At 41.3% G+C, this 24,135-nt stretch overlaps 1 protein-coding gene across 1 annotated transcript in view; it reads right to left on the reverse strand.

The window, feature by feature from the left end:
• Positions 1-23,615, reverse strand: part of LOC133024690 (heat shock factor protein 2-like) — a 28,105-nt gene extending 4,490 nt beyond the window's left edge. The window contains 10 exon segments of the mRNA XM_061091857.1: positions 772-874; positions 3,910-4,191; positions 8,258-8,391; positions 8,530-8,608; positions 9,267-9,328; positions 10,072-10,147; positions 12,692-12,816; positions 22,178-22,305; positions 22,966-23,074; positions 23,432-23,615. Of these exon segments, the coding sequence (XP_060947840.1) occupies positions 772-874; positions 3,910-4,191; positions 8,258-8,391; positions 8,530-8,608; positions 9,267-9,328; positions 10,072-10,147; positions 12,692-12,816; positions 22,178-22,305; positions 22,966-23,074; positions 23,432-23,524 (1,191 nt within the window). The 5' untranslated portion in view covers positions 23,525-23,615.
• Between the last annotated feature and the right edge of the window lie 520 nt (positions 23,616-24,135).

Consider the following 24,135-nt stretch of genomic DNA (forward strand, 5'->3'; position numbering starts at 1 on the left):
CTGGCTGCTGGCCATAGACTATGATTTTAGCAGGACTGCTTGATATATAGTATTTCTGACAATGATCCATCAATGATTTACCATCAGTTATCCTTCAAAATGTTAACCCTTATCAATGCTGCTAAAACCTATATCTTGAATATGTTCTACACTTGAGATCTATTGCACTTCTGTTTGTCCTGGGAGAGGGATCCCTAACATGTGGCTCTCTCTGAGGTTTCCACGTTCTTTTTACCCTGTTAAAAGCGTTTTAAGTAGTTAATCCTTACTCTTGTTGAGTTAAGGACAGAGGATGTCACACCATGTTAAAGCCCTATGAGACAAATTGTGATTTGTGAATATGGGCTATACAAATAAAATTTGATGAAATTTGCTGATCAAAGGTTTACATTTTTCCTTTCACAAAAAAATCTCTCTCACTTTGCTTGAAATGAAACAGTGAATATTCATTTTTAATTTCTAATACTTTTTTTATTGAATATATGTTAATCAGGTGAACAAAATAATAAACAAAAAAATAATCAATACCAGTCAGTGTATAGAAGGATATAGTCGCATTAGAATGTATCAAAGGCCCAACATTTGGCAAAATTATTTTTCCGGACTCCCCTTGCTAGCTTCTCTATATACTTGTGGGAAGACCTGCAAGTTTCAAGCTTTCGACAACAGTGCCATCTTTAGAGCAGTAAATTTGTGAAAATTGTCAAAACAATTGTATAAGGAGGTATTGATCATCTTAATGTTTTTGTGTGAATGGGATTTCATTTTTACCTCTATGGCATCAAAATCAATTCCAAATTGCTTTCCATATAGCATGGACTGGAAATCCTCCAGACTGCAGTCAATACTGTCCAGATAGTCCATTAGCTCATCCCTGACAATACACACGCACACACAAACAATGCTCCATTACTAACACGTAATCAGGGACATGCACAGACATTTTACGGGGCAGGGGCTCAAGTGACAATAAGGGTTCATTATTCATACTCATAACTCATAATTATTTATTGATTTAGCCAATACCAAATCTAAGCAGTTGGCTTGGCAATTCACATACTGAGCCTTGTCATTGTGTTGCAGTATTGTTCACTGCAGTCCTGTGAATTGAACACTCATATTGGCAGCGCTTCATAGCCTTGACCAGTTTTTGGATCTGTAGGCCATTGTTCTTTAGCAAGTAAATGGTTTTGTATTTATATAGCGCTTTTCTAGTCTTGATGACCACTCAAAGCTCTTTACAGTACAGTTTAACATTCACCCATTCACACACACAGTGCAACTCTTAGCAGCACTTTGTTGTTCTATGATGGCAATTCGGGGTTCAGCATCTTGCCCAAGGACACTTCGGCATGCAGATGTGGAAGACTGAGTATCAATCTGCCGCCCTTCAGGTTGGAGGACGACCGTTCTACCCCTCAGCCACAGCCGCCAAAGTCAAAAGGTTTTCTCCATCTACTCATCTGTTGTTTTTTAAGACATTGAAGACATGGAGGAAGCGCTCCTTGACTTCCTGCGCGCAATGAGATACATCAGTGGTTTCATCTGAAAATATATTGGCTACCTTTATTTCTTTCCTTATTTATATTTTCACTGTGGAATAGTGAATATATTGCCTCACAAGTAGGGCTGCCACTAACGACTATTTTTCTATCGATTAATAAGTCGACTATTTTATCGATTAATCTAAACGATTAATTTTACTCCAAAAAAATCAAATTGACCATTTCATTTCAGTTAATTTTAACTAATTTTGTTAATTTTGACAACAAACTGTATGTCATTGTATAATGCAGCACTAAACAAAGGCTCAAATATTAGTGCAAAACTGTAGGTTTAAACTAGCAACTCCAACGTGATAAAAATAAATCAAAAAGAGGGCTTAAAAGTTGAGTCAGCAGCAGTGCAACTCAAAAAGATATCAAAGTTTCTATTTAACCCCTTTTCAAAATAAAAAAGTTAGGTCTGCAAATTAAACAAAGTGCAACATGTTTAAAGTATAAGAAACAGTGGTGTCCAGGTCAAAATCCGACTCAAACGTCAGTTTGACATGTGTGTTGTAATGTAAGAATGTCAGCATGTCCACATGTTCGGGACTCAGGCTAGCGCGCCCCCCCCCCGAGCGAACGGAGGGTTCCCCCAGCGGGCGCCGTAGCTGAGGTGACGCGAGAAGGACCCGTCCCGCGTCCAGGGCCCGCCCCGCCAAGAGAAAGGAAGCCCCCGCACCAGCGACGCTGTGAGGCGCCGTGGACGAGGACCCCCCCCCAAAAAAACTTGAGGCGGGCTGCACACCGAGCCTCCAGCTGCGTGGAGGGGAGAGCGCCAGGGCGACTGCTCCCCCAACCCCGGCATGTGCCCAGCGGTTAAAAAAAAATAAATGCCGTAATCGATGACGTCGACGAATCGCGGCAGCCCTACTCACAAGCCTCCTTCTGTCTCTCAGTTGTTGCTTGTGAGCTCTCCACTGCACTCTTAAGGCCGGCGCATGCTTCTGCAACGGCGTCTGTGGCTTTTCACGCAGCTGTGTCGACGGACTCGTTTTAATTTATGGTTCCCCAAGGGTTGCGCTTGAATGTTTTTTGTCAAAGTCGGCCCTTCTTTGTGTGTGGCAGTCGTCGTCGACTGTTTATTTACAACGCCACGGCGGCTCCTCAAAGCCTTTTTCTGGCGGACATCCGCCAGTCAGTGGCGGGTTATACCAGTGGTCATAGTTTCGGATCTCTTGGTCCATATTCATTCTTCTAAATCTTCCGTGGTTTTCGCCGGTATTATAGGGCATGAAACCGGAAATGCGACTCCAGAAAGGATGTAGTTAGCAGACCAATCACAGCCTTGCGGGCTTCGTGAGGCTTGCAGAGATTTGCCGTCTAGTTAGAAAAATTCGGCGACGCACGTAAACACGTAAGAAGGGATACGTAAGTACATAAGGGGCCCAGAAGGGCTCTTGCGCTTGCCGGCCCCTTCAAACGCAGAAGCATGCGCCGGCCTTTAGGTGTAACCCCTTCTACATCTGAATCATCTGTTCTCTTTTCTGGTGTTGCTGCTGGTACTTGTTTTTAACCAAGCATATAGAGATTTGCTAATCTTGGCTCTTTCCTGGCGCTCCTTCTCCTTCCTTTTCTGAGTGCAAACAGGAATATAAATCAAATTTAAGCTCAAGCCCCCTTTGATGTCTATCTGTGGATGTGTCAATACATAATATTAAAGTATTAAAAATAATCCTCAAAAGTTGGGCCTGAATGAATTAACCCGGGGAATATTCTTAACAGATTGGCTAATAGCATACATTGGTGAAAAGTTTCCATTCCCTACAGAGGGTGTGCAGATCAAACAACAGCCTTAAAATTTCTGGAACATCCCTACCATGTTAACATGACCCACTTAAGCCTGGTGCACGAGAGGATTTTCAACTCTTAACCAATTATAACAAATTGGGAGGCCACAGACTTAATGACAGATTTACCCGATTTCTAATCTTATAATCACCAGAGCACAAACACAAGATGATTTTTCCACAACGTAAGACCACACACTTGCCATTTGTAGGAAATTATTTCACAGTGGTGACTCCAGAGACTTGGAATATCACAGAAACTGGCATGATTCTTCAGGTTTGTTATTGCAGTTGGAAACCAACTTTTCAGTGCCTTAGCGCCAACTACTGAACTGGAGTGGGGAAAACTTGCATGATTAAACAAGACTTCAGAAGAAAATCAAACATGGAGGGACAACATTTTTTAGCAAAAAAAAAATCTACTTTAGTTATTTGTAGCCATTAGTTGTCCAACATTCTGTTATCCTATAGCTCAATTGCTACTGAATTTGAATGGCCCTGATATGTAATAAGCAGCTCTTGAAAAAAAGGAAGAAATTATTCACTTATATATATAAAGAAAGGTTGCCACGTACTTGCCAAGCAGGTTGATGTTCTGTGATATAGCTCCGTTTTCGTTCAATATGGAGTCCATCATCTTGAAGGGGTCCTCCAGACTGAGGCCTGAGGGTTTATTGAGCTGCAGGGCGCTGCTGGTCGGGCAACTGCTGTCTAAAATGCTGCTCCTCTGGGAATCTTCTGATGATGCTGTCACACCAGCCTCTGTCTGTTTGTTATCTGTGCAGGTGGTGCTCACCTCCGTCTCTGCTGGCAAGACTGCACATCTGTCCTGCTCTACTTCCACGATTTCTACATCACTGGGGAGGGTAGTTTCAAACAGCATGTCATTAACTAAGACAATCCTTACAAGTACTGTCATGTGAAAAAATTAGGATACCCAATTAAAGATTCAGTTATATATTAAGAAATATCAACATGTGAATATTGATGTTTTTCAAATTATATCTATAGACAAAGATGATGTAATACCATGATGTAACACTTTCTTATTACTTATAACACCACCCTTGACACTATGCCCTTATAGCTAGTATTTCCCCTTCTGTCTGGAATAATTACAATGTTTCCAATAACTTGTCTCTGACATCAAATTTTACCCAGCTCTAGAACTTTTTCAGCTGTGTAATGTTTTATTGGTTTCTTGCATGAACATCCCTTTTCAAATCACCCAATGGTCGCAATGGGACTAAGCTCTGGGTTTCCACTTGGCCACACCAAAACTTTACCAGAGTTACTGGAATGTTTTGGGTCACGTCATGTTGCATGGTTCACTTTCACTATCTGGGTTAGATGGCCCAATGTGTTGCTGGACAAGCTCTTCCAATTTCTCTGTTCTTTTGGGCCAGGCCTCCACACTTCCAAAGATTATTTTAACATTCTTTGTTTCTTTATTTTGTTACTTTATGATTTGTTTTAACCATGACTCTTGTATGTTGCGGTCAGTAGGTTGAGCCAAACAAAATGTTTGAGGATGTGGCCGTAACACCTGGAAACATGCATTTGTGAATCTGTCTCATGTCCAACGCTCTACTAGCCCACATTCAAGTCAATGAAAAGTACCTTGTGAATGCTGAATGATATTAATGACCCTGCTGATCTATGATTTTGATGGCAAATGGTGGAATCATACAAGGAGACGACTTTCTGGCTCCTGAGTCGAGTGGCTCATGAGTGACACATTGTTTGGTTGCCACAGTGGTGGTATCACTTACAAATGAAAAGGAAGCAAATGGCAAGGTGTTGCAGCTGAGATTAATGCAGTGAGGTGACAGAGAGGACAGTGCATGAATTAAAAAAGCAATATTTAAAGAACAAAAATCTAAAACCTAAAGCTGCTAAATTATTATAATTATTTGGAAATGGTAATATTATAGGTGAACACAATATACACTGCTCAAAAATATTAAAGAACACCTAAATCACACCAATGGTCAAAGGAAACCAAAATCATCCAAACCACACCGAAAATCTGAGTAAAAAATTGCATCATGGCAACTCAAATGACGCAACTCAGTAGTGTGTATGGCCTCTGCTTGTCATTATGCACTCCCAACAATGTCTGGGCATGCACCTGATGAGATGGCAGAGGGTGTCCTGAGTGATCTCTTCCCAGATGAGGGCCAGTCAATGGCATCAATTGCCTACACACTCTGGCCACATGTGGCTGGGCATTGTCCTGCACCAGGAGGAACCCAGGGCCCACTGACAGGCATAAGGTCTGACAATCACTGAGGATTTCATCCCGGTAACCAACAGCAGTCAGGCTGTTGGCTACGACATGGAGGTCTGTGCGACCCTCCAAGGATATGCCTCCCCAGACCATCACTGACCCACTGCTGAACTGGTCCTGCTGGATAATGTTGCAGGCAGCATAACGTTCACCACGGTGTGTCCAGACTATTTTACGCCTGTCACATGTGCTCAGTGTGACCCTTCTCTCATCTTTGAAGAGAACGGGGCCCCAGTGGCGGACTGTCCAATTCTGGCGTTCTCTTGCGATTGCCAATCGAGCTGCACAGGTCCCACTAGAGGACGTCAGGCCCTCAGGCCACCCTCATGGAGTCTGTTTCTGCACAGTTTGGTCAGAAACATGCAGACCAGTAGCCTGTTGGAGTTTTTGTTTTAGGGCTCTGGCAGTGCTCTTCCTGTTCCTTCTCGCACAAAAGGAGCAGATGCCGGTTCTGCTGCTGGGTTGATGCCCTTCTACGGCCCCGTCCAGCTTTTCTTATGTAACAGCCGGTCTCCTTATATCTCCTCTATGCTCTTGAGACTGTGCTGGAGACACAGCAAACCTTCTTGGGAACGGATGCATGGATGTGGCCTCCTCGAAGAGTTGGGCTACCTGTGCAACCTGATTGGTCTGCAGATACCGCCTCATGCTAACAGTAGTGACAAGGACACTAGCAGATCACAAAACTAGAGAATAATCATTCAGGAAGGACAAGGAGAGAGCAGCAGTCTGTGGCCACCACATGTAACACTATTCCCTTGCACCAAAGAAGGTGAAATGGATAAAATCGCTTGTACATCCTAAATGGACAGATTGATGTCCCTGAAGTTTAACTAACTTGGTTTTATACTGTGATGATTAAGTGTTCCCATAATTTTTCTGAGAATTGCATTTATTTATGGGGTCTCCATTCTGCATTCTGTTCACCTGACAGCAGTCATGTTCACTGCAGCTAATTTATACAACAATCAAAAAGTTGTACATGCACAGTGTTATATATTATTAAAAACTATTAATCGTTCAGTTGTGTAACTCTATAATGCCATTTAATGGTTTCTGGTGTAATTTCCTTTGAGTTGGCATACAACTTCTCTCAAAGTCGATTTATAATTAGGTTTCAATTCACTACCTCATGTCTGTGTTGCCTACTTATCTTCTCAAAAATGTTTGTGTGCATGAGCCAGAGTTCGCTTACAGTTGCACACATTCTCCCAGCAAGTTTGTTTTTATAGATCCCAACTTCTGTATGGAAAGTGACGTATGCATTTTTTGTACCCCATTATGTGTGTAACACACGTCTATAATTGAGGCCACCTGGTCTTTGTCCAAGTGTTCTCAGGCAAAATTCATTCTTACCCTTATGATATTTTGTCAGGAAGGGTTTCTACATTGGAGCCAATTTATGAAAATCAAACTTGTGCCGTCGCTGATTGTAGTATTATTTAATTTGATATGACTTCTTGTCTTCTTAAAGCATCCTACCGTTTACTCTTGCTGACCTGCTTTAAATGTTCTCCACTTGTAATTACTTCCCAGACAGTCGGATGGCTGATTTGAGATTATTTTTAAAGCTATGTATATCACTAACTACCCAGAGTCATATGCATGTAGAGTCTACAGGCCTCAGATAGCTCTTTGAATCTTACCATGTTGATACCACTCACTTCAGCAATCAAGAACAAACTAAATGTTCCTCCAAAGTTATCTGTAACAATTTTCTTATCATTTTCACCTGAATAAAATTTTTGGCATTTGAAATAGTAATGAATGTTGGTGCATCCAAACTCTTTCCTTACAATTAATTGCTTTCCACTTAATTACATTTTATAAATCATGACATTTTCAATCAAAAGACAATTATTTAGTTTTATTTGATTATTTATAATACCTTAATCTCTCAAATTAACCTCAAATATCCATATGTTTAACTATGTAAAAAAAACACGGTTTAACATGGTGTGTAAATATATTAAGCTCTTCCACCTGCATATTATATTTTTTCCTTTGAAATTATTCAAAAATAAAACGCACAATGTATGAGGGCATAGAATAATGCATATGTGACTTTTGTTAAATACAGAAATGGAAAACAAATGGCTCCTATACTAAAGACTGATCAACAGTATATATACATACATTATTATAATTATTATATCAACATCATCATCATTATGAGTTTAAACCTCGAGGAGACAGACTGCTATTTTCTCTGTTTCACTGTACTATCATTTGATGTTTGCTGCTTGTAGGATTTTTCATAACAATGTTGAACTATGGTTGTAAAACTATTCAGGGAGTGCCAATAGTTTCAGATGTGATGGAGCCTGGTTCAAATTGTGCCATAAATCAATCAGTTTGTGCGAAAATTAAAACCTTTACAACAGTTTACAACTGTTTGTAAAATCCTCAGTTAAGTATTTTTACGAGGCTCAGTTGCATATATTAGTGGAATTCATATTGTGTCACTATGCAGGCAGTTTGCAGTAAAATAGATCATGACATATTCAGTGTGTTGTCAGCATTGCACTGCCACAAATCAGACACTGTTTGTTTTGCAGCTGTTATCAGTTACCACATCATCCATGAGAAGGCATTTGAAGTTCACTTAAGAAGTCAAATTTTACTTGTCTTACCCTTCCTCATAGTATGTATGTGACCCCTCTGTGATCTCCGCCATCACCTCTGCATCATTCTCATATAAGTCACAGATGATAACATCATCCAATATCTCAGAGCCCTTCACACCATTGAGACTGTTGACAGATGGCTATACGGGACAAAAAGAACACATCATATATTCAACATGATTTTTTTTATAAATTATCTATATTAAAAAACATTGACTCATAAGTTTTCATTGTAAGCAATACCTCCCATGTTTGTATCAGTTCTTTTATTTACTGACCTGTTCCACACACACTTTGTCATCATAGATCTGATGAATATATTTGGGCTTCTTTCCATTGCTGTTAATAAGAATTGGCCTGTTGACAAGACCGTAACACATTATCAAAGATCATTATATGAGAGTGCTGAAATGGTTAGTTGATTTACGTGCGTTATTGAGAAAGATATCATGGTAATTGAAATTAGAAAAATCATGCATGTTATGCAAACAAAAAATGTAATGCTGATTCATCTTCTAACAGAGATTGGGTTTCATTGTATCTTTATCATGCATGATCAGTTCAAACACTGATCATTACAGGTTGACTGGAAAAAGAAAATCACTATATTTACACAACAATTTGAAGAAATTAAATAAATTCACATTCTGAGATGCCATAAAAAGTTACACCACTGGCTGGGAAAAGTTATGAAACAGATGATATCCCATTTTCACTGTGTAGAGCAAAATTTAAAGTGTATCTGAAAATGAGCATTGTAAAAACAACCCATCAACAGTGGGGTAGGTAGTGGGAGTGAATCAGCAGTTATTCCAAATGTAACCATGACATGTTCGACCACCACAAGACAGTCTGAAAATATGGACAACAACGCTCTTACCACATTTTAAGAAATTATACACAAGTTCACATTAATTTTATAGAAACATACTGCACATCGCCAGCTCTTTGCATTTCATGAGGCGCCTCATTCAGTAGGTCATTCACTATGATACCAGTTGAAGGATGAACTCACCTCTTACGCTTTAAATTCAGGATGTGGTTGTTCTGTACTAATGTGACGATGAAATGTATCAGCTGAAAAAAATATATATATCATGAGATACAACAGAAAATGGTGATAGATTGACAGCACAGACACTAGTGCCTCAGTTCCACTTAGCTCTGTGTCCATACGTGGACTAGAAAGATATTCATTCCTATGGCAACCTATTTGATCTCCGATGTGTTGCAAAACTCCACCTTTACAGTATTTTTCAGTCTCAAATTTCCCGATATTGAAATTGAAAAGTTGCAGTGAATTTTGGACATACCATATGTGCTTTTTGCCACAGGAAGATAGCATAAAAAATTATTAAATACAAGGCTATTTCATTCAAGTTTATGATAAATTACAAATTAACTCAACCAACTGTTTTAATAGCTTGACTGCCGATAATATGTAAATAGAGGGTTTATAAGTACAAAAGAGTGGTGAGGATACTTAACAAAAACATTTGATTCCGTTTATCCCACTGAAATAATTACAGCACATATTCAAAGATGACTTTCCTGGTAAAGATGCACCACTCACAGGACTGCTGATGTTGACTCAAGCTAGCATGTGCAGAATATTAATAGTACTAATAAAAACTGATATCTGTTTAAATACATATTCTCTTGAATGGATGAATGATTAACTAATGTCCTTTGAACTGCATCATATTGTCCTCAGAAATATAAAGTTGTGCAAATTAATGTAGTAGAGCTAACAGAAGTTATGTATTGTATGTGAAAACAGCTTCAGATAGTGTAAACTGATGGTCCCGTATACTGCTCACCTTTTTAATGAGCTGTTGTTGGTGGGCATGTTTCTGTCTCAGATCTGAGATCTCCCTCCAGAGAGCTTCATTCTCCCTAAACAACAAAACAAGTTTCACTTACAGATAATCTACTGCTCAACCAACCTTTCTCCTGTGTCTTACTACTTATTTTTCTTTACATACAATGTGATAATGTCTGAAGTTGTTCCTGACATTTCAACAGAAAGGTGTTTTTAAGATAGACTTTAAAAGGTGGAATATTATGAGAATTCCACTTTTGTAGTGCTTCTACACGTTAATTTGGGTATCTGGCATGTCTACCGTCCCAAAAACTCTGGAAAAAAACAACTCCCGCGATTTGTTGTGGTTCCTCTATGTCATAAACTATACGCTAGAGGGCGTCGAATGGGATTACGACCAGAACACACGTCATAGTCACACCATACCCATGTAGGGAGTCTCGCTACATGGCCTTGGACCACCATTATTAAGATTTAAGATTAAGATACATTTATATATCCCACACACATGCACAGACATGCACAGGCACACTCATGCAAGGGGAAATTTAACCTCTGCTTTTAACCCATCTGGTGTCACCACCAGAGCCAGCTCCGGGGGCTCACCGGTGACCCCCCACCGGTGAGATAATGGGAGTCAGGTGGGCCGAAGGCTGGCTACGAGAGCCCCAGCTCGGCCCCGCAGTGGGAGCTGGAGCTTGGGCAGTTAGCTCGCGAGCTAATGCTAGCTAGCGACCCATCTGACATCTAAGTGGCCGATAAACACGCCGATCGTCGAGGCGGATACCGCGGAGACTCTCTCCCCGGGGAGACCCACTCTCCACGATGGAGCGCGTTTCTCCCTGGAGCCAGGAGATGATTATGGTGATGATGGCGAGCTCTGGGTTGATCTCCATGAGTGTCTCGCTACATGGCCCCAGGGCGGCAGGTGTCAGGTGGGAAGCTAGCCGAGGGGGGAAGCTAACCAGCCGGGGAGCGGGGTGAGAGGCGGAGGTCTGGCGGAGGAGCAGAGTTGGCAACCGGGGTAAGTTACGAGCCACAGCACCCTCCTCAGCTCGGGGCGTTCCTGTCACAGTGCTTGGGCTGGCTGGGTGCTGTCCTCGGGCTGCTGGCTCCACGTCAGCGGCTCGCTGTTGGTGGACGTGTCGGCGTTTGCTCCGGGGACGTGCCGGTGAGGGGACCGTGTCTCTGCCGCTGCGGCCACTTAGATGTCTTAAGGCCGGCGCATGCTTCTGCGTTTTCAGGGGCCCGCAAGCGTACGAGCCCTTCCAGGCCCCTTACGTATCCCTTCTTACGTGCTTACTTGCGTAGCCCAATTTTTCTAAAGACCGGCGCATGCTTCTGCCTTTTTCAGGGGCTCGCAAGCGTAAGAGCCCTTCCGGGCCCCTTACATGCTTACGTATCCCTGTTTACGTGCGTTGCCCAATTTTTCTAACTAGACGGCAAAGCTCCGCAAGCCTCACGTAGCCGGCGAGGCTGTGATTGGTCTGCTAACTACATCCTGTCCGGAGTCGCATGTCCGGTTTCATGCCCGGAACCGGCGAAAACCATGGAAGCACTTGGCAGAAGAGATTCGAAACTATGACCACTAGTATAACCCGTCACTGACTGGCGGATTTGTCCGCCAGAAAAAGGCTCTGAGGACCCGCCGTGGCGATGTAAATAAACGGCTCTTCTTCGTGTGTGGCATGAAGAAGAGCCGACTTCGACGAAAAACATTACTCCGCCTAGTGTTCTGGCGGGGAATTGCTTTGCATAACGATCAACGCTTGGAAAACCATGAGCCTTGCCGGCTACGTGAGGCTTGTGGAGCTTTGCTGTCTAGTTACAAAAATTGGGCGCCGCACGTAAGCACGTAAGAAGGGATACGTAAGCACGTAAAGGGCCCGGAAGGGCTCTTATACTTGCGGGCCCCTAAAAAAGCAGAAGCATGCGCCGGCCTTAACAAAGCCGATAAAACAAAGACTCATGTCATCATTCCAACATGGGCTTAAAACCAAGTGTAAATGACGCCTTTTCGAGTCGGACTTTAATGTTACACCACACAAGCAGTATGGAGGCATGATGTGCTTTTTCTCTGTTGTTTTATTACATCTGAAAAAGTCACCACCAGTTACTTCGCTGTTTACCCCTGAAACTCCAAAAGTGTTTTTTTGACTCAAAGGCTTCAACCATCCCTCCATTGGCAGAGTGGTGAGTAGCTAATGAGTAAATAGTTTTTTTGGGCGATCTAGATCTATAATTTTGCAGGAATACAGAGCAGTAAACACTGATGTTCCACACATGCATGAAAACAGGATGTTTTTTTCAACACAGTGAAAAAGAAACAAAGAAGAGAAAAAAAATTCTTAACAAGAATAGGACCTTGAATATAGTAATGCACAATCACATCCAGCCAGCTTGTAGTGCTGACCGTTTGCAAAGATATCCAGATGGACTTGATATTGGGGAAACAATTAAATACAGTATATAACAGGCAGACCCTCACAGCCACCAAACCCATAAATCATCCTTAAGATCATTCTAAATTAATGGAATTCTCTAAATGCTCTAGGGTGGTTGGCTATGTTTTGGTCGTTTTCATTATATATTGTTTTTGCACATAGCTTTACACATACCTCTTGAGTGTTGCCAGCCTGGCATCAATGTTCTCCTGTTTGCTGTGAACACTGTGAACACTGGCCAATATTTTTGTCAGGTCTTCCTGTCGAATCTTATTGTCCTCCGGCCGAGCATTAGAAACCTAAAAATACAACCAAGTCTTAGACTTAAACTTAGACTTTGTCCTTTTTTACGCTTATCATAACATAAGTGTTATGAGTGTTTTGGGTCGTTGCTTCATTGTGGAGCTGTGTGATGGATTCTCTGCCCCAAAAACCCCATGATCCGTCTGTCATTTGGATTGACCATGTGTCAAGACTGTACATAGCTTTACCCGAATGACCGAATTTTTCTGGTTGTATCAAAATAATATCAATATCAAACTGCTGACTCATCACTTTACTGTTTGTGGGAGATGTTTGATGTAATTGAAAATGAGCATATCGTGGTTGGAGAAATGAGGTAAACCCTAACGAATAACCAGGATTTAATCGTTGGAAAGATGTTATCTGATTTCAATCCAAGTACAAAGAAACATTTCAACATTTATTACACAAACGTGTCAAATCGTTTGTGTCTTTACTGAACACACAAAATAAACATTCACAGTGCTGGCAGCAAAAGTAAGTGATCCCCTGTATCTAAGAATTGGTCGGAGCTCCTTTGACAGCAATAACCTCCAACCAGGACTAGAGCAGAGATCAGAGGGAGTTTTAGACCTTTCCTCCAACAAAGCTGCTCAGACATATTATTAAGATGCTTTACTATCCAAACCACAAAACTAAAATACTGACTTCTGTTTTTGAAAATTAATTAACAGGCCAGTTCAGAGTTACATGTAACAAAATATGTTAAATATTTTTTTATTTGAACAATTTCTCTCTTAACCGCAACACCACTCAGATCTACACAATTACCTGACATTATAACTCATGCACAACTATAATAACAAAACAAACATGTTCTTAAGACAAGCTAAAATAAAATCATGATATACACATATAAAGCCCTTAACAATTAAGCTCCTTCATATATCAAAGAGCTCATAACACCATTTTTTTCAAATAGATCACTTCGAACACAAAACACAGGCTCTCTTGTTGTTCTGGGCTCTTTGGTTACCATTCGTATTATCCGTCTATTCATTTTGTCATAAATTTTCCTCATGCGGCCACATCCAGGGAGGTTGGCTACAGTCCTGTGGACCTTAAACTTCTGTATAATATGTGCAACTGTAGTCTAGGGCTGCCGCGATTCGTCGACGTCATCGATTACGTTGACGCTGAAAATGCGTAGACGCATTTTTTTTTAAAACCGCTGGGCACCAGCCGCGATAGACTATCCGTGCCGCGGATGGGGCAGCAGTCGCCCCGGCGCACTCCCCTCCACGCAGCCGGAGGCTCGGTGTGCGGCCCGCCTCAAGTTGTTTTTTTTTTGGGGGGGGGTCCTCGTCCACGGCGCTTCACGGCGTCGCTGGTGCGGGGGCTTCCTTTCTCTTGGACCGCGGGGCGGTGTCCGTCGCAGGTGCGGACGGCGGCCCTGGACGCTAGTCGGGTCCTTCTCGCGTCACCTCAGCTACGGCGCCCGCGTGGGGGGAGGGGGGGCCGCTAGACTGAGTCCAGAACATGTGGACATGCTGACATTCTTACATTACAACACGCATGTCTAACTAACGTTTGAGTTTGATTTTGAGCTGGACCAGGTCCGGGTCTAGGCAGGGGCAAGAGGGGGCCTGGCCCCCTCAAATAAATGTTGTGCCCCCTCAAACTAAATCCCAATTTATAATAAAAATAATATAATAAAGCACAATGCCCCCTCAAGATTTGTGGCTGCCCCCTCATACATGCCTGTCTAGACCCGGCCCTGAGCTGGACACCATTGTTTCTTATACTTTAAACTTGTTGCACTTTGTTTAATATGCAGACCACTTTTTTAAATAAGGGGTTAAATAGAAACTTTGATATCTTTTTGAGTTGCACTGCTGACTTAACTTATATGCCCTCTTTTTTATTTATTTTTATCACGTTGGAGTTGCTAGTTTAAACCTACAGTTTTGCACTTTAATATTTGAGCCTTTGTTTACATTTTGTTTTGTGCTGCATTATACGATGACATACAGTTTGTTGTTGTCAAAATAAAATTAACTGAAATGAAATGGTCAATTTGATTTTTTTGGAGGAAAATTAGTCGTTTAGATTAATCGACTAATCGATAAAATAGTCGTCCGATTAATCGATAGAAAAATAGTCGTTAGTGGCAGCCCTACTGTACATCAAACTGCGTGGAGATGGGCTTATAGCCTTTACCTTTATCATGCTTGTCTATAATTTTCTTTCTAATCTTCTGAGACAACTCTCTCCTTAGCTTTCTGTGGTCCATGTTCAGTGTGGTACACACCATGATACCAAACAACACAATGACTACTTTTCACCCTTTAAATAGGCAGACTGACTGATAACAAGTTTGAAGACACCTGCGATGCTAATTAGAGAACACACTTTAGTTTAACATGTCCCTATGGTCAAATTATTTTCAATCTTTTCTAGGGGTACCATCATTTTTGTCCAGGCCATTTTCATTAGTTAGTTTTTTTAAATGGTTCTGTTGAACCACAATTCATAAGCAATGTCTGATTTTCATTAGTTAATTTTCAGTAAAAAAAATAATTCTTTTGTCAGTTGACCATTGTGGGTTTTTCTTTCTTTAACGGAAGGATACCAACAATTTTGTCCACGTCTGTAGGTCTAGACTGCTGGAGGAACTCCCATCACTGAGAACTCCTCTCTGTCCCCACATTCATTTATTTAGTTTAATAAATGTCAATACTTATGTGTTTTCTTCCTCTCATAGTCTCTCTCTGTCTCTCTCTTTGCAGGTATCTCTGACTCCAGAGCTGCATTACAATGATCAGTCGACGATTTATGATTTAAAATTTTATGACAAAAATAGTCGCCGACGAATTTACTCGTCGATGAATTGGTGGTCACGTCGTAGCGCGTGTTTCTCGTGCCGCGCAGCGGAACTAAACGTCGTTTTACCAGAGGTGCTGATGGAAGTACCTGAGGAGTGAGCCATCTTGCTCCCTTCCTATCTCTGAAAGTCGCGCACGTGCAATAGCGACAAAACATGAACCAATGGCGGCGTCCGCTGCCTCGCGCACCACAAAGTAAAAAGTTTGAGAGAACTGCACTCTTAACATAGCCCGAAAAAAACTAGCTGCAGTATCTGTGCGGCGGACCTTCTCTCCATGGAAGCATGACACGCGCATGTGAGGCGGAGGCACATGTGACATCGTAACGGAGACGATGCGGACTCGCCTCTGTCAGATGTTATATATACACGTTCATACCGTGAGCAAGATTCTAGAATCCATTACAAAAATATGGTTTAAACTTTTTTTTTTAACGAGTTTAAAAGCGAAAAGTTATCCTATTGCCTGACAAACGTCTTTTTTTAATCACAATTATTTAGTCCAAAGAAGACTGTAGTTTTGTTTGTTGATGTTTTTATTAATGTTATTTTCCCTGTCCTTTTTGTTAACTGGAAAAATGGATACTTGATTTTTAATTTATTTTTAGTATCAGCACTTGGCCTGTTCTTGGTTCACAGTAAAAAGGGAAACTTGAATTTAAATAATTTTTTTTAATACGCACTTTACTTTGCCTGTCCTTGGTTTTAAATGGACAAAAACTTGATTTCTTTGCTTTTGTGTCAACAGTACCCTTATATGCAGCAAAGTTTATTAAAAGACATTTTTTTGAATGAAGTATCGATCTTTATTGTCTTTATTTTCAGTCATCACATGCCTCGAACAACCTCAAGCTAAATTTAAAAGCTGCTTGCTAAATAATTGCAATTGAGAATTTGTGTCATTCATAATCCGATTAGTCAATTAATCGTTTAAATTACCTACGACTAATCGACTATCAGAATAGTCGTTAGTTGCAGCCCTAATTATTATTACTATTACTATTAATAACAAAAATACTAGTGCTGTCAGTTAAATGCGTTATTAACGGCATTAAAGCAAACCAATTTTAACGACGTACATTTTTTTCTCGCGAGATTAAAGGCCGATTTACGCTTCTGCGTTTTTTATAAAACGGACAGATAGGACCGCCCTATCCATGGTGGAACGCTCTCTCTGAGCGCCTCGGAGAGCTTTTCGTGCACCTCGGATTTTTCTAACTGTCAGTGTTTATTTCGGAGACCCCACGGACACCCCCTGGCTGTGATTGGTCCGCGAACAACATAATTTCCGTACGACATCATTTCCTTACGACGTAATTTCCGTACGAAGTCATTTACGGATTTCACATTTCCGGACCTCAAACTTCCTGCTTCACAATAAACACAACTACGATTCTACGATTAATGTGACGTGTGTGTTAAGCCAGGGGAGTTGTCCGGCTGATGGTGGCTCGTCAGAGCACTGAGGCATGTGTGCAGGGTCACATACGGTTATAACAAGCTTTCAAAACGGCGCTAGCGGGGTAGTCTAGCGGGCTAGCAACCATGCTAACTGCGGTAGTAACAGTGCAAAAACCCGCTGTCACGACTATCATGACACCGTTTCTCAAACAACGTCAGGTTAGAAGCAAACACTGGGAAGTAGTTAGTATCAGTTCCCTGCTGACTGTGTGTGGAAGCTGGGGGGGGGGGGGGGAGCTAGCTAGCTCCGTGTAGCTTCAAGCTGTGGAATTAGCAACACAGTTTGGACACAAGACCGGGGAACCGCTGCGCTAAAAAACGATTACATCAGCATTTTGACCTGCTGGGTGTCACTTTATTTTATTTAGTTGCTATCGTAGCCTACACTGTGTGTGAGGGAAGTGGGGAGTAAGTAAATAAACAGCGTGGACTTCTTCTGATTACTCGTGAGGTAGGCTTCTCCAAGCTTGTCTTCCGTTGCGCCACCTACTGTTCGGCGGTGAATTGTTTTCAGACGGATGGTCGTCGGAAAGGCATAAATCAAAAAGACTCTCTGGTCTTTTGTCGTTCACTGACTCACCGGCTGCTTCTTAACTATGGAAACAGTGAAAGCACAGAGTTTCTTTGGTCTCAGCTGCTCAGAGATCAGCGCCTCAGCTTCTTGATCAGAGCAGAAGCTGCAGTTGGTTTCTACCGAGCTTCAGTATCTGTGTTCGCCTCCAGTCTGACCTGCCGTTCACTTTTTGTTTTAATATTTCGCAAACTAAAATATATATTTTTGAGCTATTTGGCTGCAGCTACATGTTTTTATTTATTTCAAAATAGGGTACTTCTTATTTCATACATTTTCCACAAATATGGGGAGGACTCAAATAGCCTTACAAAGTTCTGTGTTTAATTTATTTCAAAGTAGGCCGACACTTGCCTGTCTATTTTGTTTGTTTGTTATTTTGTTGCTTGTCTGTTTGAGTAGCTGGCTGAAAGAAAATAAGTAGTAGGCTTACCTTATATTGCTAACCTAACTGTTATGGTTCATTGTTTCTGAAATAAGAGGCCTGACTGCTATGTTCACAGCAAACTTGAAAAAAAGAAAATATTAAGTCATGGTTTAACTGCACTATAGGCTGAGTCCTTGTTTACCTGAAATGTGCACTTTATAAGTTTATTTTGTACCGCCCTGTTTGGCAATGTTGTTTTTCGATAAAATAAAACATTTGCATAAAGCAAGCCAATCCACTTTTCCATGTTGATAAGAGCGTTAAAACGAAAAAAAAAAATTATGAAAAAAAAATAAATGAATGGACATTTAGAATAGATACAAATTTGCGATTAATTGCGATTGATTTTGAGTTGACTATGACATAAATGCGATTAATCGCGATTAAATATTTGAATCGTTTGACAGCACTTAAAAATACCTATTATTACGTATTACTAAATTAACTGTTGCTGCTATCATTAATAACTAAAAGCAACTGTACACTGTTAGTTTTAATTATAACTTTTCAGAGCTGATACCTGGTCCTGCACCAGTGTTAATTTCGTTGACGATAACGATAACGAAAAATATTCGTTAACGCCCCTTTTCCCATGACTAAGACGAGACGAAGACGTAACGAAATGGATCTTTGAAAATAAAAACTATGACGAAATCTATTTTAATTTTGCGGTTGACTAAGTCACAACAATTTTTAAAAACATAATCGTATCAGGCCGTCATGAAGTACCCGGAGCGGCGAGTGTGTGTGCGAGTGTCATGTGAAGCAGGCCGTCACTGACTCACCGGCTGCTTCTTAACTATGGAAACAGTGAAAACACAGAGTTTCTCTGGTCTCAGCTGCTCTGAGATCAGCGCCGCAGCTTCTGGATCAGAGCAGAGGCTGCAGCTGGTTTCTACCAAGCTGCAGTTTCACTGTCCGCCTCCAGTCTGATCTGCTTTCACTTTTTGTTTTCACATTTCGCCAACGCCAACTAAAATATATAGGCTGCAGCTATATGTTTTTATTTATTTCAAAATAGGGTACTTCTTATTTCATACATTTCCCACAAATATGGGGATGACTCAAATAACCCTACATAGTTCTGCGTTTAATTTATTTCAAAGTAGGCCTACACTTGCCTGTGTATTTTCTTCTCCTCTTCATAAGCATTTGGTGTTTCCCTTTGTTGTAACAGGTAAAAATAAATAAAATGTCAACAGTTTTCTTTATTGTTGTTCTATAATTTCATAAATGCAATAATCTACAGATTAGTATAGTATAACTTTATATAACATTTTATCAGCTTTGTTATCAAATATGTTTTGCGGCTCCAGACAAATTTTATTTGGGGGAAGAGGGGGCAAAATGGCTCTTTTGATAGTAAAGGTTGCCGACCCCTGCTATAGACCTATAGGAGGGACATCTAATGGACAACCTAAGTACTGCAAGCTAGACTAGTACGCAGTTGTAGACACAACACAGGGGGTCCCTGGACCTGAGAAGGGAAGATAAGGAGTTTAATGTGGCTATTAAATGTGACTAAAACTAGACTAAAATGTAATTTGTTTTCGTCGACTAAAACTAGACTAAAATGTTCTGAGTTTTCGTCGACGAAAACTAGACTAAAACTAAGAAGGATAAAAATGACTAAATGTGACTAAAACTAATATGCATTTTCGTCTAAAGACTAAGACTAAGACTAAATCAAAAATAGCTGCCAAAATTAACACTGTGTGGCAGGCTTGTCCATTTTGCCAAAATTAAATTTCTGCAACTCAAAATACTTCTCAATATCTTGTGTGGCCCCCACGTGCTTGTATGCATGCTTGACAACGTCGCGGCATGCTCCTAATGAGACAACGGATGGTGTCTTGTGGGATGTCCTCCCAGATCTCTCTAAGAGCATCAGTGAGCTCCTGTAAAGTCTGAGGAGCAACCTGGCGGCGTCTGATGGACCCAAACATAATATCCCAGAGGTGTTCTATCGGGTTTAGGTCAGGTGGTCGTGAGGGCCATTCAATTGCATCAATTTCTTCATCCTCCAGGTACTGCCTGCATACCCTTGCCATATGAGGCCGGGCATTATCGTGCATCAGGAGGAACCCAGGATCTACTGCACCAGCGTAGGGTCTGACCATGGGTTCAAGGATTTCATCCCGATACCTAATGGCAGTAAGACTGCCGTTCTCTAGCCTGTAGAGGTCTGTGTGTCCCTCCATGGATATGCCTCCCCAGACCATCACTGACCCACCACCAAACCGGTCATGCTGAACGATGTTGCAGGCACCATAGCATTCTCCTTGGCTTCTCCAGACCCTTTCCATCTATCACAGGTGCTCAGGGTGAACCTGCTCTCATCTGTGAAAAGCACAGGGCGCCAGTGGTGGACATGCCAATTCTGGTGTTCTATAGAAAATGCCAATCGAGCTCCACGGTGCTGGGCAGTGAGCACAGGGCACACTACAGGACGTCGTGCCCTGAGGCCACCCTCATGAAGTCTGTTTCTGACTGTTTGGGCAGAGACATTCACACCAGTGGCCTGCTGGAGGTCATTCTGTAGGGCTCAGGCAGTGCTCAACCTGTTCCTCCTTGCACAAAGCAGCAGATATCGGTCCTGCTGATGGGTTGAGGACCTTCTACGGCCCTGTCCAGCTCTCCTAGAGTAACTGCCTGTCTCCTGGAATCTCCTCCATGTTCTGGAGATTATGCTGGGAGACACATCAAATCTCCTTGCAACGGCACGCATGGATGTGCCATCCTGAAGGAGTTGGACAATCTGTGCAACTTCTGTAGGGTTAAGAAATCGCCTCATGCTCCCAGTAGAGATAATGACTCTAGCTAAAGCCAACACTAATGGAAAACCAGTCGAAGTGATCAAGAGGGAGAAACTTGAAATGGCCTGCACATGCAAAACCACTCCTATTTTGGGGGTCGTCTCATTGTTGCCCCTCTAGTGCACCTGTTGTTAATTCCATCAACACCAATGCAGCTGAAACTGATTAACAACCCCCTCTGCTACTTAACTGACCAGATAACTATCAAAAAACTGCAATTAAATTCATGCCATACCCTGATAAAAAAGTGTTCCTTTAATTTTTCTGAGCAGTGTAAAATATGATTTTGAGGGTAAAGGTAGCCTTTTTAGCCTAGTTCGTTACCATGGTTACAAAGGGTCCTCTGGAGTCTCCAAATGGCCTTTGTGGAAAACGCCTAGACATGCCCTTTGGAAAACATCTGTAAAATATTCATTTTCTGTGGTATTGTTATCAAATTTGAACTTGGGCTAGTCAAGGCTTCATGCTAGGGTACAATTGTGTTTTCCATCTAATAAGTCCCAGCTAGAGTCATCTGCAGACATCTGTTTACCAAAAATATTCAGGCGGATATAAAAACCTTCTACTTCACTGTGTTCCAACTGCTATTACTCAATGCCAGTAGCACTTAGGGGGATTCTGACTGTTGGGGGGGAAAGTTCAGAATGGTACCTTTCAAAAGAAACCAAGCTTGTGCTACAAATGGTTCAAGAACAGCTTTCAATTTACTTTGGGTATTCCTCAGACAGGCGTTTTTAGGCGAATCTCAGCCGCCTCTTAAGAGGTTGGACCAATATATATATGGGAACTGTCAAGAAAGGGTTTAATAAGTGTATTTTTGCGGTGCCAAAAGGCACAGTAAAATATTTCTGGTACTAAATTATGTGCTGGTGCAACTACAAGTTAGGCCCAATCAATTTAAAAAGTTAGTCCAGAGCCCTGTTTTAAAAAAAAAAAATCAGTAGCCCTAAAACACACCTCTTGTATGATAAACTAGATTCCAGGTTTACTATCTCCTGACTCCAGTTTCATTAGCTGAAGGGATCACATGCCTTTTCCAACCTAAATCAAATGAGAACAATGCTTTGATTTGTGTTATAAGGGATTAAGTAAAATAGAAAAATAAATGTTTCACTTACTTTTTTGCCACTGTACATTTATGATTCGATTTTGTGGTGTATCTGCTTGTCAAGCACTACTGGAGCCTATTTAAGTCTTAAGGTCATTGGCAGCAATCTGCTGACTGATGAGCAGAGAAATAACAAAAAGATGCCTCTACCTTCCTCTTGATGTTCTCCAGCAGGTCATCCTGTCCATGTTTGAAGTAGTGGTGCTGAAATGCCACTGGACTATCTCTCTCCTGTTTTACAATGCCTGTGTCAATGTGTATAACCTTACGGAATCCATCTGCATGCACACAAACACAAAGGTGTAAACAACTTAAAAATCATCAAAAAACACACCCTCCTAAATGTATACAGTATATGCATATATGTATATTTTTACCCAGTCTGGGTTTAAAGATGTGTCTGTGAGTGCGGCTATTTTAGTCGCAGAGTGCGTAAATGTAGAGAAAATGCTTCAATCGACCTTGGTTCTGCCAAAGAGGTGTTAGTAGCAACTTCTACAATGTCAGGATATGACACTTTCAAAGTCCTATATGATAGGGAACTGAACACATTTAGGTTTTGCACTGTTGTTCTGAATCAAACAAGCTATCTATTCTTTTTATTTCCTTTGTTTGTGGACAAACAATGATTGGGTAAATTTCAGCAGATTTGTCAATAGTCTAAGCAGCTTCTGATTGCAAACTTTGTTGTGGCCCTGCTTCTGCTTGGGTGTAGGGGGGGGGCAATACTAGAACAATGACCTAACTGGCTGCTCATCACAGTTCAGTTGCATTGAAACTAATTCTTAAAGTACAGGTTACAACTTACCAACCAACTGGGATAAATATAGCCTGAATCAAACAGTTCCAGCCAGCAGACACTCTGGGTCACTCTTCAACTACTGCAAAGAACCTAGTTATGTCAGAACTCGTGAACAAGGGAAATAATGGATTCTTACACATGTTGAGCTGCCTGATGAAACTGGCCATATTGTTGTGCTTGAAGAACTTGGGGAGAATCTCCTTCGCAAAGCGCTGCTCGTTCAACACTCGGAAGCTGTTGCCCTCCTGCAAACAATCGGCAATGTCGGTCAAAACGGGCTAAAGGATTTATTTTAAATGTAAACACTCCACATGGGGACAGAGAGCTTTTCGGTGACTCGGTATCAAAATCTCAATAAAGCAGCGATGCTGGCATGACGCAGATAATGGGTAGCCAAACAGAAGATATAGGATTTAAGAAACTTGCTGGCAGACAGAGCTGACAGTTGAGGTATACTAATTGTTCCGTATGCTGACACGACTAGTTGGATGGCACGAAGATGTAGGACCGATGAACAATAAACTGTTTGTCAAATTAAGGCTGTCTAGTTGTGTACTTGGGGTTAGCATCCTGATGGGATAACGGCACTGCTTTAGCATCACCTGACTCCAGCAGATTAATTCATTGGTGTCCGCATCCTCGACCAGCGTCCACAGCTTGGCGAGGAAAGCCGGGACGTTCGAGTTCTGCTTCATCTTCCAAATGAAACAACTGAAATGAAACCACGCAGTGAGTTCTTTTTTTTCTTGCTGTTCTTCTTCTTTTTCTTCTTGTTGTTGTTGTTCTTCTTCTTCTTCTTCTTCTTCTTCTTCTTTTTCTTCTTCTTCTTCTGATGTTTAAAGGCGAGTGGCAAACAACTTATGTGCGCTTTACCGCCACCGTCTGGAAAGGAGTGTGAGCCAGAATGGATATGTACCTGATCAGAATCAGAATCAGAATCAGAATTATTTTAATTGCCAAGTATATTTGCACATACAGAAAATTGCCTTGGTGTGGTTGGTGCATTCTACATAAATAACAATCAGACATTAAACAACAATAGATATATATGTATAAATATATATAAAACAATATAAAACAAAACAATATATACAGTGAGAGAGTACCTAATACCTAACTTCATTGTTGGAGTCACAACCTGTATATAATTATATAAAAGAGTCCAGTGTTTTTTTAAAAACCTGAATATATCCTATATCATATATCTCTTAGAATTGGCGTTAACGTTTTCTTTGGAGTTACTTTTCAAGTGTCTGTCTCTGGTATTATAGACAGATCAAGAATATATGCTCCACTTTTTCCAGTT

This window comes from Limanda limanda, chromosome 18 (genome assembly GCF_963576545.1).
Source record: "Limanda limanda chromosome 18, fLimLim1.1, whole genome shotgun sequence".
NCBI lineage: Eukaryota > Metazoa > Chordata > Actinopteri > Pleuronectiformes > Pleuronectidae > Limanda > Limanda limanda.